This window comes from Jaculus jaculus, chromosome 11 (assembly GCF_020740685.1).
Source record: "Jaculus jaculus isolate mJacJac1 chromosome 11, mJacJac1.mat.Y.cur, whole genome shotgun sequence".
NCBI lineage: Eukaryota > Metazoa > Chordata > Mammalia > Rodentia > Dipodidae > Jaculus > Jaculus jaculus.
The window spans coordinates 24,208,229-24,220,800 of NC_059112.1; the positions used below are offsets into that span (position 1 = coordinate 24,208,229).

The window sequence follows — 12,572 nt, forward strand, 5'->3', positions numbered from 1 at the left end:
TATTTTGGGGATAGTAAAAAGTAGGTAGCAGGATTCAATGATGTGATATTGAACTCAACTCTCATTATCTATCTATCTATCTATATATCTATCATTTGCCTATCTTCTTGTGAGTAGAGAAACAGAGCCAGAGTGAGAATGGCCACACTAGGGCCTCTTGCTGTTGCAAACAAACTACAGATGCATGTACCACTATGTGCATCTGGCTATATGTGGGCACTGGGGAATTGAATCTAGACTGGCATACTTTGCAAGCAAGTGCTTTTAACAATGTAACTATCTCCCCATCCCTGAACTTAACTCTGAACATCCCACTTTTGTCTGTTAAATTGTTCTTGCAGATCATACACTCTATCTTCCCAATCAATGCAGAATTACTTTGAGGTACGTCCCCAACAAGCAGCTATAAACCTCTTGAAAATATGCTTTCCAACTTGAGTGTATTCCAGACAAATCTAGAATGTGAATTTGTCTTTCTCTTAAACTATGAACCATATCTTTTATACCAAATTATAGACTAATCATTGCTTACATGAATAGAAGACAGATGATTCCTTCACGTTTGCAATATTATATCCTCAAAATTCTTACCCCTGACAAATCAAAAATCATACCTTGTACATTTACTGATTTGGTTGGGTACCTGCCATAACATTAGCTCTTTGGTTGTAAATGGTAATTTAGCTAATGCTACACTAAGAAGTTCTTAGAACATGAAATTGGCTGTCGGCTATCAACAAAAGCTATTAAATGATGAAAGTCAGCAAGAAAGGAAATGCTTGTGTGATTAACGTGCCAACTTGTGATAAGGGCAAAAGGAAAATATCAAGTTAACAGGACCATGCAGACTATATACACATTAAGACTTTGAAGAGAGTTCACAGCATGGAAAAAAAAAAGGCTTTTTTTGGAGACAGGGTCTCATGTAGCCCAGGCTGGCCTCAAATTCACTATGTAGCATCCTGGGGTTATAGGCATTTGCCACCATACCATGTTTATGTGGCGCTGGGGATCAACCCAGGATTTTGTGCATACTAGGCAGGCACTCTACCAACTAAGCTACATCCCTAGCCCCAGGACTTATCTAATTAATTGTCAGTTTTGAAGAACTAATTAGTGTCACTTATTCTCAAAGCCAGTCTTTATGCTGACATCCATAGTTCAGGTCATAATATTCTGTTTGTCTGTCTGTCAGTTTGCTTGTTTGTTTGTTTGGGTGTGTGGGAGGTTATACCGGAGAATGAGCCCAGGGTCTTTCATGTGCCAGTTAAATGCTCTACTACTGAGCTACATCCATAGCTCTGTAGTATTTATTTTTTGAGATAGGGTCTCATTATGAAGTCCAGGCTATCCTTGAACTCACTATATAAACCAGGCTGGCCTCCAACTCACAGTAATCCTTCTGCTACAACCTCTGAATGTTAGGATTACAGATGTGAGCCACCATGCCAGCCCAAGTTGTAGTATTAATTCTCTCTATCCCTGCTTTATTATTGTATTTCACCTGGTAACTGACCTATGGCATTTCTACCTCTATTCCAGTAATTTCCAAAGTCTCAAAGGGCTTAAGAAATGTATGTCTTCATGGGCTGGAGAGATGGTTCAGCACTTGCCTGCAAAGCCTAACAATCCAGGTTCAATTCTCCAGTACCCACATAAAGCCAGATGCACAAAGGGACGCATACATCTGGAGTCCATTTGCAGTGGCTGGAGGCCCTGGTGTGTGCTCTCTCTCTCTCTCTCTCTCTCTCCCCCTCTCTCTCCCTCTCTCCATGTCTGTATCACTCTGCTTTCAAATAAATAAATAAAACTATGTTTTAAAAAGAAATGTATGGGACTGGAGAGATGGCTTAGTGGTAAAGGCACTTGCCTGCAAAGCCTAAGTACCCAGGTTTGATTCACTAGTAGCCAGATATACAAGGTAGTGCATGCATCTGAAGTTCATCAATGGCTAGAGGCCCTGGTATGTCCATTCCCTTTCTCTCTCTTAAATAAATAAATAAAACATTTTTAGAAAATAGAAATATATCTTCATATCATACACAGATAGTTTTCTTTCCACTTGGTAAAAATATTTTATATTAAAAATATTTTATATTCTTATTTTTATTCTGTGGAGGTATATACTAAAAGGAATATGAAGTTTAGACCCAGTTTATTCAGAAATCAATCAAATCAAAGTCAAAATGGAGGGCTGGGGAAATGGCTTAGCAATTAAAGGCACTTACAAAGCCTGCCAGTACTAGTTCAATCCCCACCACCCACGTAAGGCCAGACACAAAGCAGCACATGCATTTGTTTGCAGTGACAAGAGACACTGGCATGTGTGTATACGCAAACACACACATGCATGCATGCAAATAAATAAATAAAAAGTCAAATGCCTTTAGATTTAACAATAATAATACTAACAAAAGAATTTTTTTTTAAATTTATTTATTGGACAGCGACAGACACAGAGAGAAAGACAGATAGAGGGAGAGAGAGAGAATGGGCGCGCCAGGGCTTCCAGCCTCTGCAAACGAACTCCAGACGCGTGCGCCCCCTTGTGCATCTGGCTAACGTGGGACTGGGGAACCGAGCCTCGAACCGGGGTCCTTAGGCTTCACAGGCAAGCGATTAACCGCTAAACCATCTCTCCAGCCCACAAAAGAATTTTTTATATACAAGAAAATGTTTATACAAAACTCTACAGAATTCCCTTTAAAGCTGTAAGAAGTTAGGCTACTTGGTCATATTAGATTTTAATAAAAAGAAGTATAATATCTTTATACAACTCATAAAATCATATTTGCCATATTCAAAACTCTGATTGATAATGATTTAGTAGACCCCTTTTTCTTACCTGTAAGGTTGTGTCTTGATCCCGAGGTTTTGACCTTCTAGTGCTTTCTTAACAACCACTTCATTTTCTTCTGGATTAACTGAACATGTGCAGTAAACAACTGCTTGAGCATTGCTAACTAGATTGAAAGAAAATATATTCAATATGATGACCCATTGACCCAACCCAAATTTGCTATTTCCAGACCTGGTTTTGCTACTAATACACACTATAGGTTTTGATGGAAATGACTTCCACAGATGTTTGAATGATCCCCCTTTAAAGCACAGCTTGCATTAGAAATATGGTCAATAAATGAAGGAAATCCAGCAGGACTGTACAAAAATAGAGAACTCAATCAATGTGACCAACCTCATTCCAAACACAAAGAAATGCATACTGTACATTAACAGGAGCTTCCTTAGTTTATAGAACTCTAGAAACAGACCAATTCTGTCACTTGCTGCCATATGAACCTAGAAAAATAACTTAGTCTCAGACCTTTCATCCATAAATGAGGTAATGCCATGACCTCTCATTTGCTCACTTATTCATACTCATCAGCACCTGCCACATACCCAGCACTGTTCCAGGCTTTGGGATGCCTCAGTGAATAAAAAGACAAGAGCTTTATTTTTTTTAAAAAATTATTTCTTTATTTGTAAGCAAAGGGAGATAGAGAGAATGGACACACCAGGGCTTCCAGCCACTGCAAACAAACTCCAGACACATGTGCCACTTTGTGCATCTGGCTTTATGTGGGTACTGGGGATGGAACCTGGGTTGTTAGGCTTTGTAGGCAAGTGCCTTTAACTGATGGGCCATCTGTCAAGCCCAAACTAACTTTTTAGCAGAGGATCAGTGAAGCATAGTTGGGGAAAATATTTAGGTGATAAAGTGGGAATGGAGGAGAAAGGATGTCATATATATAGAAGACTGTGAATAGACTATTTGAGGGCTGTGCACATAGCTACTGAGGGAAGCAAGTATAAAGGCCTGGAAAGGGAAGTAAGCTTCACATTTTCAAGTACAGTGAGGGGCCAGGCTGGTTACAGCTGGAAGGAAGGAAGGGAGGGAGGGAAGGAAGGAGGAAAGAAGGGAACGAGAAAGGGAGGGAAAAGGAAGGGAAGAGAACAGGGGAAAAGGGAGAAGGGGAGGGGAAGAGATGGAGGAGAAGAGGGGAGGTGAAGGGAGAAGAAGGGAAGGGAGAGGAAAGGAGGACAGGGGAGAGGAGAAGAAGGGAGGGGTGGCAAAGGGAGGAGGAGAGGGGAGGGGAAGAAGGACTATGGTTTCTGCTCTGCTGGTGATGGAAAGTCATTTGTTTTAACAACTGCTGTGTTGAGAACAAACTGTAGGTGGCAGTAGTGGGAGGTGGTAGACAAATTAGGAGGCCATCAAAGCAATCACATATAAGGCATCTGCGGTAGTCATGTAGGTGGCTAGAGTCTGGAAATACACTGAATAACAGCTTACTTCATTTGCTGCAGACTGGCTGTGGGTATAATAAGTAAAAATAAAATTTTTATTTGAAGGCACTGAGATGGAATATTCTGGAAACACTGTGGTTGTTCACACCTTATTCTTTTATTTGAATGGCTAAATAAAGCATTCATCTTTCTGAGATTAGCACTATATTTTAATTAGATTGCATTGACAAACTTACATTTCATTGCATGTGTTAATTGCTCATATTGCTGTTGAGTGAGAATCTGAAGTTTCGTTTCTGGTATGCCTCCTTGAGAAAAATCTTTAAGGAAACTTGTATCTAAATTTTAAAAAGTAAATATTCTTAAATATAGTATTATAAGTAGTTTTCATACATTTCAATTGCTATAGTACTTTTGATTGTTTTTTGTAATTTTTTTTTTTTTGGTTTGTTTTCTTAAGGCAGGGTCTTGCTATAGCCCAGGCTGACTTGGAACTCACTATGCAGTCCCAGGCTGGCCTTGAACTCATGACAACCCTCTTACTTCTGTCTCCCAAATGCTGAAATTAAAGCTGTGCACCACCACACCTGGATATTTCTCAATTATTTTTCTTACTAATATAAATTTTCATAGAAGATACCTACTGAAACTAAATTGACAATATTAAAATTATGACTTTAAAAAATAAAGGTAATAAAGTTTTTTCAAAATAAATATAGAAAACATTTAGTCTGATTTCTCTGAGATAGTCACCCAAGTATCCACATAAGTCATTTAGGCACAGAAGGACGCAATCAATCTGGAGAGTGATGCAGAAAAGAGAAAATGAGATTTCATCTCCAGAGTTGAAACTGATGAGCAAAAGTCAACTAATTTCACTGACTTAGAAGTTAAAATGGGTACCTTCATGTTCATTTAAAATAAATTCCACTGGATTACTAATACCCAGTCCTGAACAGCGAGGCAGCAATAGAATCACTCTGACATTCTGTAACCTCTGATCCTTCAATTCAATGTTCATAAATGTCTCATGAAGTATTTCAATATCTGAGAGGAAAAAAACCCACAAAGATTCATGTGAAATATTAATTAAAACATTGAATAAAATATGTGATTATAGCTACTCATTTTTCATTTCAAGAATTCTCAATCTCATGAAAACTAAATTTAATGTAACTTAAAAAGGGAGTTAAAACTGGGCAGGGTGGTACACACTTTTAATCCCAGCACTCAGGAGGTGGAGGTAGGAGGATCGCTGTGAGTTCAAGGCCACCCTGTGAGAAACCCTACCTTGAAAAACAAAACAAAACCAAAAAAAAGGAAATTAATACCTGATACCTTCCCAAAGTTAATACAGGAATTTTCTTAATAGAGTATTTTCCCCACCTAAGAGAATGATTTTGAAGTTTAGAATGAAATGTTTTTTACCTGAATATCACTGAGGTTTCCAAGACTTCACTCACATCTCCTCTCAAATGCCCTGTTTTAGAAAGGCCTTTCCTGACCATCCGCAATTACAGACAGCCCTTTCTCTATGTTCTCTGCTCCCAAACCAATGGCTTTCTTCATGCTATTTGTTTATACCTTTTCATCTTTAAGCTTCAAGAGTAGATCTTTGTTTCTCTGCTGTCTCCCCCAACAGAGCACTGCCTAGTGTATAACATACATCAAATAACTATTTTTTGTTTGTTTGGTGCGCTGAGGAGATGATTCAGTGGATAAAGTGCTTGCCACACAAACATGAGTAGCCAGGTTTGGATCTTTAGCGCCCATATAAAAAGTCAGATGCTGTGCGCCTGGTGAAACCAGCGGTTGCCTCAAGGGAGATGACAGGTGGTGACCAACATCCAAAAGTTCTCTTCTGACCTCCACATGCGTGCCATGGTATGCACACATGGGAACACATACACTTTATACACACAGTGCACAACTGAACAATATACACATCATATACAAACACCAAAAGTCTTTTTGGTTTTTTATAGTGTATATGCAGGTATGTGTTGGGTTTGGGGAGTATGCGTGTGCAGATAGGCATGAAGGCCAGTGTGAGTTGTCTTCCTCAATTGCTTTTCCCCTTATTTTGTGAGCTAGGGTCTCTTGATGAACCTAGAACTCACTGATAAGGCTATACTAGCTAGCTAGTAAGCCCCAGGAATTCCCAGTTTCTACCCCCTAGCATTGGGATGATAGCTGCATACCACTGTGCCTACCATTTTACGCGTCAGGATCTGAACTCAGGTCCTCACCCTTGCACAGCCAGCACTTTACTCACTGAGCCATCCCTCCACCCTCAACAAATATTTGTTAAATGAATACATCACTTTTAAGAATTTTTGGTGAATGTTCCTGTTATGAATATTGCTCTTATTTATCTCACAAACATTCTTTGTCTTGAGAATCAACTGCCTACTCGTTAGAAGATGAATGATATGTTTGTGTGGTCCCTTCATACTCGCAAGGGCAGCAACTAGTTCACTCTGTGGAGAATCCCATCGCACTGATGTTTAGTTGTTTCCAGTGCGAGGCTAAGGCAAGCAGCGTGCTCTAGTTTAGATGTGGTCTTTCACTAATGGTTTCCTACGGTAGGAGCTCAGCCCCATTGTAGCAGGATTAAGTAGTGCTGGAACCTCAAGAGGGTAAAGCTTGGAATGAAGTAGTTATGTCACTGAGGGTCTCACTGAGTGATCTGGTCCCCATGAGAATAGGTTGTTACAAGGCAGCATAACTTGCCATCTCATTTTATGTGTCTCCACAGTGACACTATCAGTCATACTGGGCATCACCAGAAGGCCCTCACTAGAGCCAGCAGATGCTGGTATAATTGGGAGGTTCTTGGGCCTCCGGAGCCATGAGCTATGAACTCAATAAACCTTTCTCTGTACAAATTACTCAGTCTCCAGTACTTTGTCATAGCAACAGAAAACATTAAATGGAACACTTCCATGAGCGCTGTTGCACATAGCTTTAGGTGCACACATCTGCACTGCTTTTGGTGGGAAGTAGTAATGAACATAGAAATGTACTGCTGGGTGATAGTGCGGGTAGTGTACATTCAACTTTAGTGAGTAATACTAGCTTTCCAAACTGGTTAATTAAATTTGCAGTTCCACCAACAGCATTGGAGCATCCCTCATTCTTTTTGTCCCGCCAATGCATAATGTTGCCAGTCTTCTTAATGTTAATCATTCTGTACATATGTAGTAGCAAGATGTGGATTTTTCATTGCAATTTCCTGACAACCATTGTTGTTTTGTACCTTTATGTAACTTTTTGTTTTATTTTTTCTTCTGGACATGTCCTTTTTTTGTGAAACACATCATCTTATACTTTTTTCTATTGAGGCTTGTGGATTTTTTTGTTGCTAAATGATAAGAATTCATTATGAACTATTAATAAAATCTCTCATCAGTTTAGGTATTTCTTTTGTGGTGTATCTTTTTACTTTATTAACACAGAGAGTTTTTAAAGTTTTTTTCTGATATCCAATTAATCAGTCTTTTATTTTATTGTTCATGTGTTATGTGTTCTATTAAAATTTTTTAAATTACTTCTTCAGGTCATGGACGCATTACTCCTCAAGTATTCTAGGATATTCTAGATATGTACATGTACTGAGGTTTTTGGTTTTCCTATCACAATTTACCATGAAGGCCATCTTTTTCTCAATATTCTTCAGTGTCCTTCAGTCAGAAATGCACTGCCTCTGTGTGTACAGGCCTTTCTGGTCTATTAATCCTCCTCAATACTCACTTTTTAAAATTCATTTGCAAGCAGAGAGAGACAAAGAAAAGATTACAGAGAAAGAGAGAAAGAAAGAGAGAGAATAGGCACTCCAGATGCATGTGCCACTTCATGCACCTGGATTTATGTGAGTACTTGGGAATCAAACCCAGGTCATTAGGCTTTGCAGGCAAGCATCTTAACCACTGAGCCATCTCTCCAGCCCCTCACTGTTTTAATTATGGATGTGTACATTTTATCAAAACTTTTAGGGAGGTAAGTCTTTTTCCTTTCTTCTTCAATTTTAGTATTTTATATTATGTTCAGCCCTTTTATATTAAAAAATTATATATAGGGCTGGAGAGATGGCTTAGTGGTTAAGCGCTTGCCTGTGAAGCCTAAGGACCCCGGTTCGAGGCTCGGTTCCCCAGGTCCCACATTAGCCAGATGTACAAGGGGGCGCACGTGTCTGGAGTTTGTTTGCAGTGGCTGGAAGCCCTGGCGCGCCCATTCTCTCTCTCTCCCTCTATCTGTCTTTCTCTCTATGTCTGTCGCTCTCAAAAAAATAAATAAAAAATGAACAAAAAAAAGAAAAAAATTATATATATTTGTCCATTTCCACAAAAAAATCCACCAAAATTTTAATTGGGATTGAATTTCTGTAGTGCAATTTGGAGAAAAATAGCATCTGTATGCTATCTGTGATCTTTCAATTCATGAACATGGTCTATTCTTTCATTTACTCACATATTCTTCCTTTAATAGTACCATTGTTGCATGAGGATGTCTTATCCATCTTTTACTTCGAGTGCTTTTAGGTATTTGATTTGGTGTACTATCATAGAAGGTATTTGCTTTTATAACTTTATTTTCAAATTTTTGCTGTATGTCTATAGAAATGAATTGATTATTGTATGCTGACCTTGTATATAGTAACCTTTCAATAGTCACATTAATTTACAATTATAAATATTTTTGATTTTTTGCATATATAATCATGTCATCTATGCAGATGTTATTTCTTCCTTCTAAGTTTTATACCTTTCATTTTCTTTCCTTATGGCATTCCCTTCAGTACACTGAACCTGTAGTACAATGTTTTTTATAAATGGTAATGACAAAAATGCTTATCTAATTCCTGATATCAGAAAGAAAGCTTTTAGGTTGGAGTGATGGCTTAGAGGTTAAGGTGTTTGCCTAAGAAGCCTAAGATACCAGGTTTGAATCCCCCAGGACCCACGTAAGCTAGATGCATAAGGCAGCACATGCGTCTGAAGTTTGTTTGCAATGGCTAGAGGCCCTGGCACACCCATTCTCTCTCTATTATATATCTGCCTCTTTCCCTCTCTTTCTCTCTCTCTCTCTCTCTCTCTCTCTCTCTCAAACAAATAAATAGAAAGCTTTAAAGACAGGATTTAAAACAACTGATTACTTGTATGTGTGATGTTTATATGTGGGCATGTGCGACAACATGCATGTAGATAGCAGAACCAACCTTAGGGTGTTTGTCCTCTCTTTGTATGCTCTTTGAGACAGACTCTCTTGCTTCTTTGCCTCTGGAAGGCCAGTCTAGCTGGCCTTGCAAGCTTTGGGGTTCTGCCTTCCTTTCCCATTGTCCTAGGGTGTCAAGATTACAGATGTGCCACTTGGCATCCATCCAGCTTTACATGGGTTCTGGGGATTGAATTCAGGTCATCAGGCTTTTGGAACAAGTGCCTTTAACCACTGAGTCATCTTCTCTGCCCCACAAAGCAAACTTTTAGACATTTCATCAAATAATGATGTTTGGGCTGGAGAGATGGCTTAGCGGTTAAGTGCTTGCCTGTGAAGCCTAAGGACCCCGGTTCGAGGCTCGGTTCCCCAGGTCCCACGTTAGCCAGATGCACAAGGGGGCGCACGCGTCTGGAGTTCGTTAGCAGAGGCTGGAGGCCCTGGCGCGCCCATTCTCTTTCTCTCCCTCTATCTGTCTTTCTCTCTGTGTCTGTCACTCTCAAACAAATAAATAAAAATAAGTAAATAAATAATTTAAAAAATGATGTTTGTTGCAGTTGCTTCATAAATGTTAATCTATCAAAGTCATTTGCTGAATCTGTGGAAAAGATTATATGATTGTTCTAGTAATGTGATTATACAAATATTTTTAATTTTATTTATTTGCAAGTAGAGAGAGACAAGAAGAAGAGAGACCGGGGGTGGGGTGGGTGGAATAGGCATGCCAGGGCCTCCAGTCACTGCAAACTCCAGATGCATAAGCCACTTTGTGAATCTGATTTTATGTGGGTACTGGGAAATTGAGCCCAGATCATTAGGTTTTGCAGGCAAGTGCCTTAACTGCGGAGCCACCTCTCCAATCCCCAAATGTAATATGTTTTTGAGAAAGTTTTGTTACATATTTTATGCTGGCCTCAACTTTGTAACCCTCCTGTCTCAGCCTCGTGAGGGCTGGAAGTACAAGTATGTGCCACCGTGAGTATCCAAAAATTTTATTTCTTTATTTGAGAGGGGTGGGGGAAAAGAGGGAGAGACAGGAAGATAGAAAAAGAGAATGGGCATGCAGGGTCTCTAGCCACTGCAAACTCCAGACACATGTGCCACCTTGTGCATCTGGCTTATGTGGGTACTGGGGAGTCAATCCTGGATTCTTAGGTTTTGCAGGCAAGTGCCTTAATCACTAAGCCATCTCTTCAGCCCCAAAATTGATTTTTAAATCAATTTTATATTCCTAAATTAAACCCAGTTTGTAATACATTTCAATATATTGCCAAATTCAGCTTACTAATATTCATTTATATAGGTATCAATATTTCAGTTTGCTGATGTTTATTTTTTACAACTGTGCTCATGGGTGACATAAGCCCATAATTTCCTTTCCTTATAATGACATTTTCAGGTTTTTATAGCAAGATTATAGAATTAATTGAAAAGTCATCTCACATTAAGTGTTATAATCCAGGAGATATTTACATCATTACTAATTTCCTTAAACAATGTTTTGTGGTTTTCAATGTACAAATCTTGCACTTGTTTTTGGTTTGTTTGTTTTGGGGGGATGTTAGTTTTGTTGTTTTGTTTTTTTGAGGCAGGGTTCTGCTCTAGCCCAGGCTGACCTGGAATTAGTCTCAGGCTGGCCATGAACTCAAAGCAATCTTCTTACCTCTGCCTCCCAATGCTGGGATTAAAGGGGTGCATCACAACACCCAGTTTACATTTCTTTTTAAGTTATCTATTTTAACTTATCTATCTATCTATCTATCTAAAAGGGAGAAAAAATACCAAAAGAAAACCCTCAGAGTAAAAAGCAGGGCATGGTGGTAGAGGTAGGAGGATCACTGTGAGTTCAAGGCCAACGTGGACTACAGAGAGAGTTCCAAGTCAGCCTGGGCATAAGTGAGACCCCACCTCAAAAAACCAAAAACAAGAAAAAGAGAGATAGAGAGAGAGAGAGAGAATGGATATGAGCACACCAGGGCCTCCTGCCACTGCAAAAGAATTCCAGATGCAAGTACTACTGTTTGTATTGGGCTTCATGTAGGTACTGGGAAATCAAACCCAGGCCTTCAGGCTTTGCAAACAATTGCCTTTAACCACTGTGCCATCTCTCCAGTCCATCTTGCACTTCTTTTATTAAATGTATTCCTGGGGCTAGGGGATGACTCTGTGGGTAAAGTGCTTGCCACTTTAAGCATGAGGACTGAGTTCAGACCCACAGTGTGATGTGAGGCTTCTTTAATGCCAGCACTGGGGAGGCAGAGATGCAGAATCCCTAGGACTCGTGGCTAGTGTAGTCGAATCTGTGTCAATGAGTAAGGTGGAAAGCAACTGAAGAAAACTCCTCAGTGTCAACCTCTGGCCTCCACATGCACACCAACACACATACATGCACACCTGTACATACATGAGCATGCATACACATTTGCACACTTACCTCACCCCCAAAATCTATTCCTAAGAGTTTTATTCTCTTTGGTGTTATCAAAGATTATTCATTGCTATTGTGTAAAAATAAAAACATCTTTATATCTTCATTTTGCCCCCTATAAACCATATTATATAAACTTGTTAAATAAAATTTATTAGTTCTAAGAATTATGGACTACTTAGTATTTTCCATATGCAGACAATGTTTGCTATTTTACATATATTGAGACTATGTTTAGTACTACTATATTTTCTGGATGAATTGGACCTTAAATTATTATAAAGAAATATCTTAATTTCTAAAAATGTTTGTCTTTCATTTCCACTCCCCATCCCCTCCCCACCGTTCCCTCTCCCTCTCCTTTTCCTTTTTCTTTTGTGGCTGGGGATTAATCCCAGAACCTCATACATGCTAGGTTATAAATTTCTAGGAGTGCTTGTTGACTTTTATTTGTCAACACCTATTTTGATCAGTGCATTCACTATATATCTTTTTCTGTCTTTTTAAGTTTTTGTTATGGTTGAATTTCTTCTTTTTCTTTTTTCTCCATTTTCTTCTTTTTTTCATTTCATTTTTATTTTAGAAAGAGCAACAGACAGAAAAAGAGAAAGAGAGACAGAGAGAGAGAGAACTGGCATGCCAGGACCTCAGCTATTGAAATCAACACTTGCATCACCTA

At 39.0% G+C, this 12,572-nt stretch overlaps 1 protein-coding gene across 1 annotated transcript in view; it reads right to left on the reverse strand.

Annotated features, from left to right (window-relative positions):
- Window positions 1-12,572, reverse strand: part of Nsun7 (NOP2/Sun RNA methyltransferase family member 7) — a 49,898-nt gene that overhangs the window by 17,332 nt on the left and 19,994 nt on the right. Inside the window, exons 7-9 of the mRNA XM_004658835.2 lie at window positions 5,155-5,298; window positions 4,488-4,589; window positions 2,846-2,963 (exon numbers count right to left, since the gene is read on the reverse strand). Of these exons, the coding sequence (XP_004658892.1) occupies window positions 2,846-2,963; window positions 4,488-4,589; window positions 5,155-5,298 (364 nt within the window). The remainder of the gene's footprint in view (window positions 1-2,845; window positions 2,964-4,487; window positions 4,590-5,154; window positions 5,299-12,572) is intronic.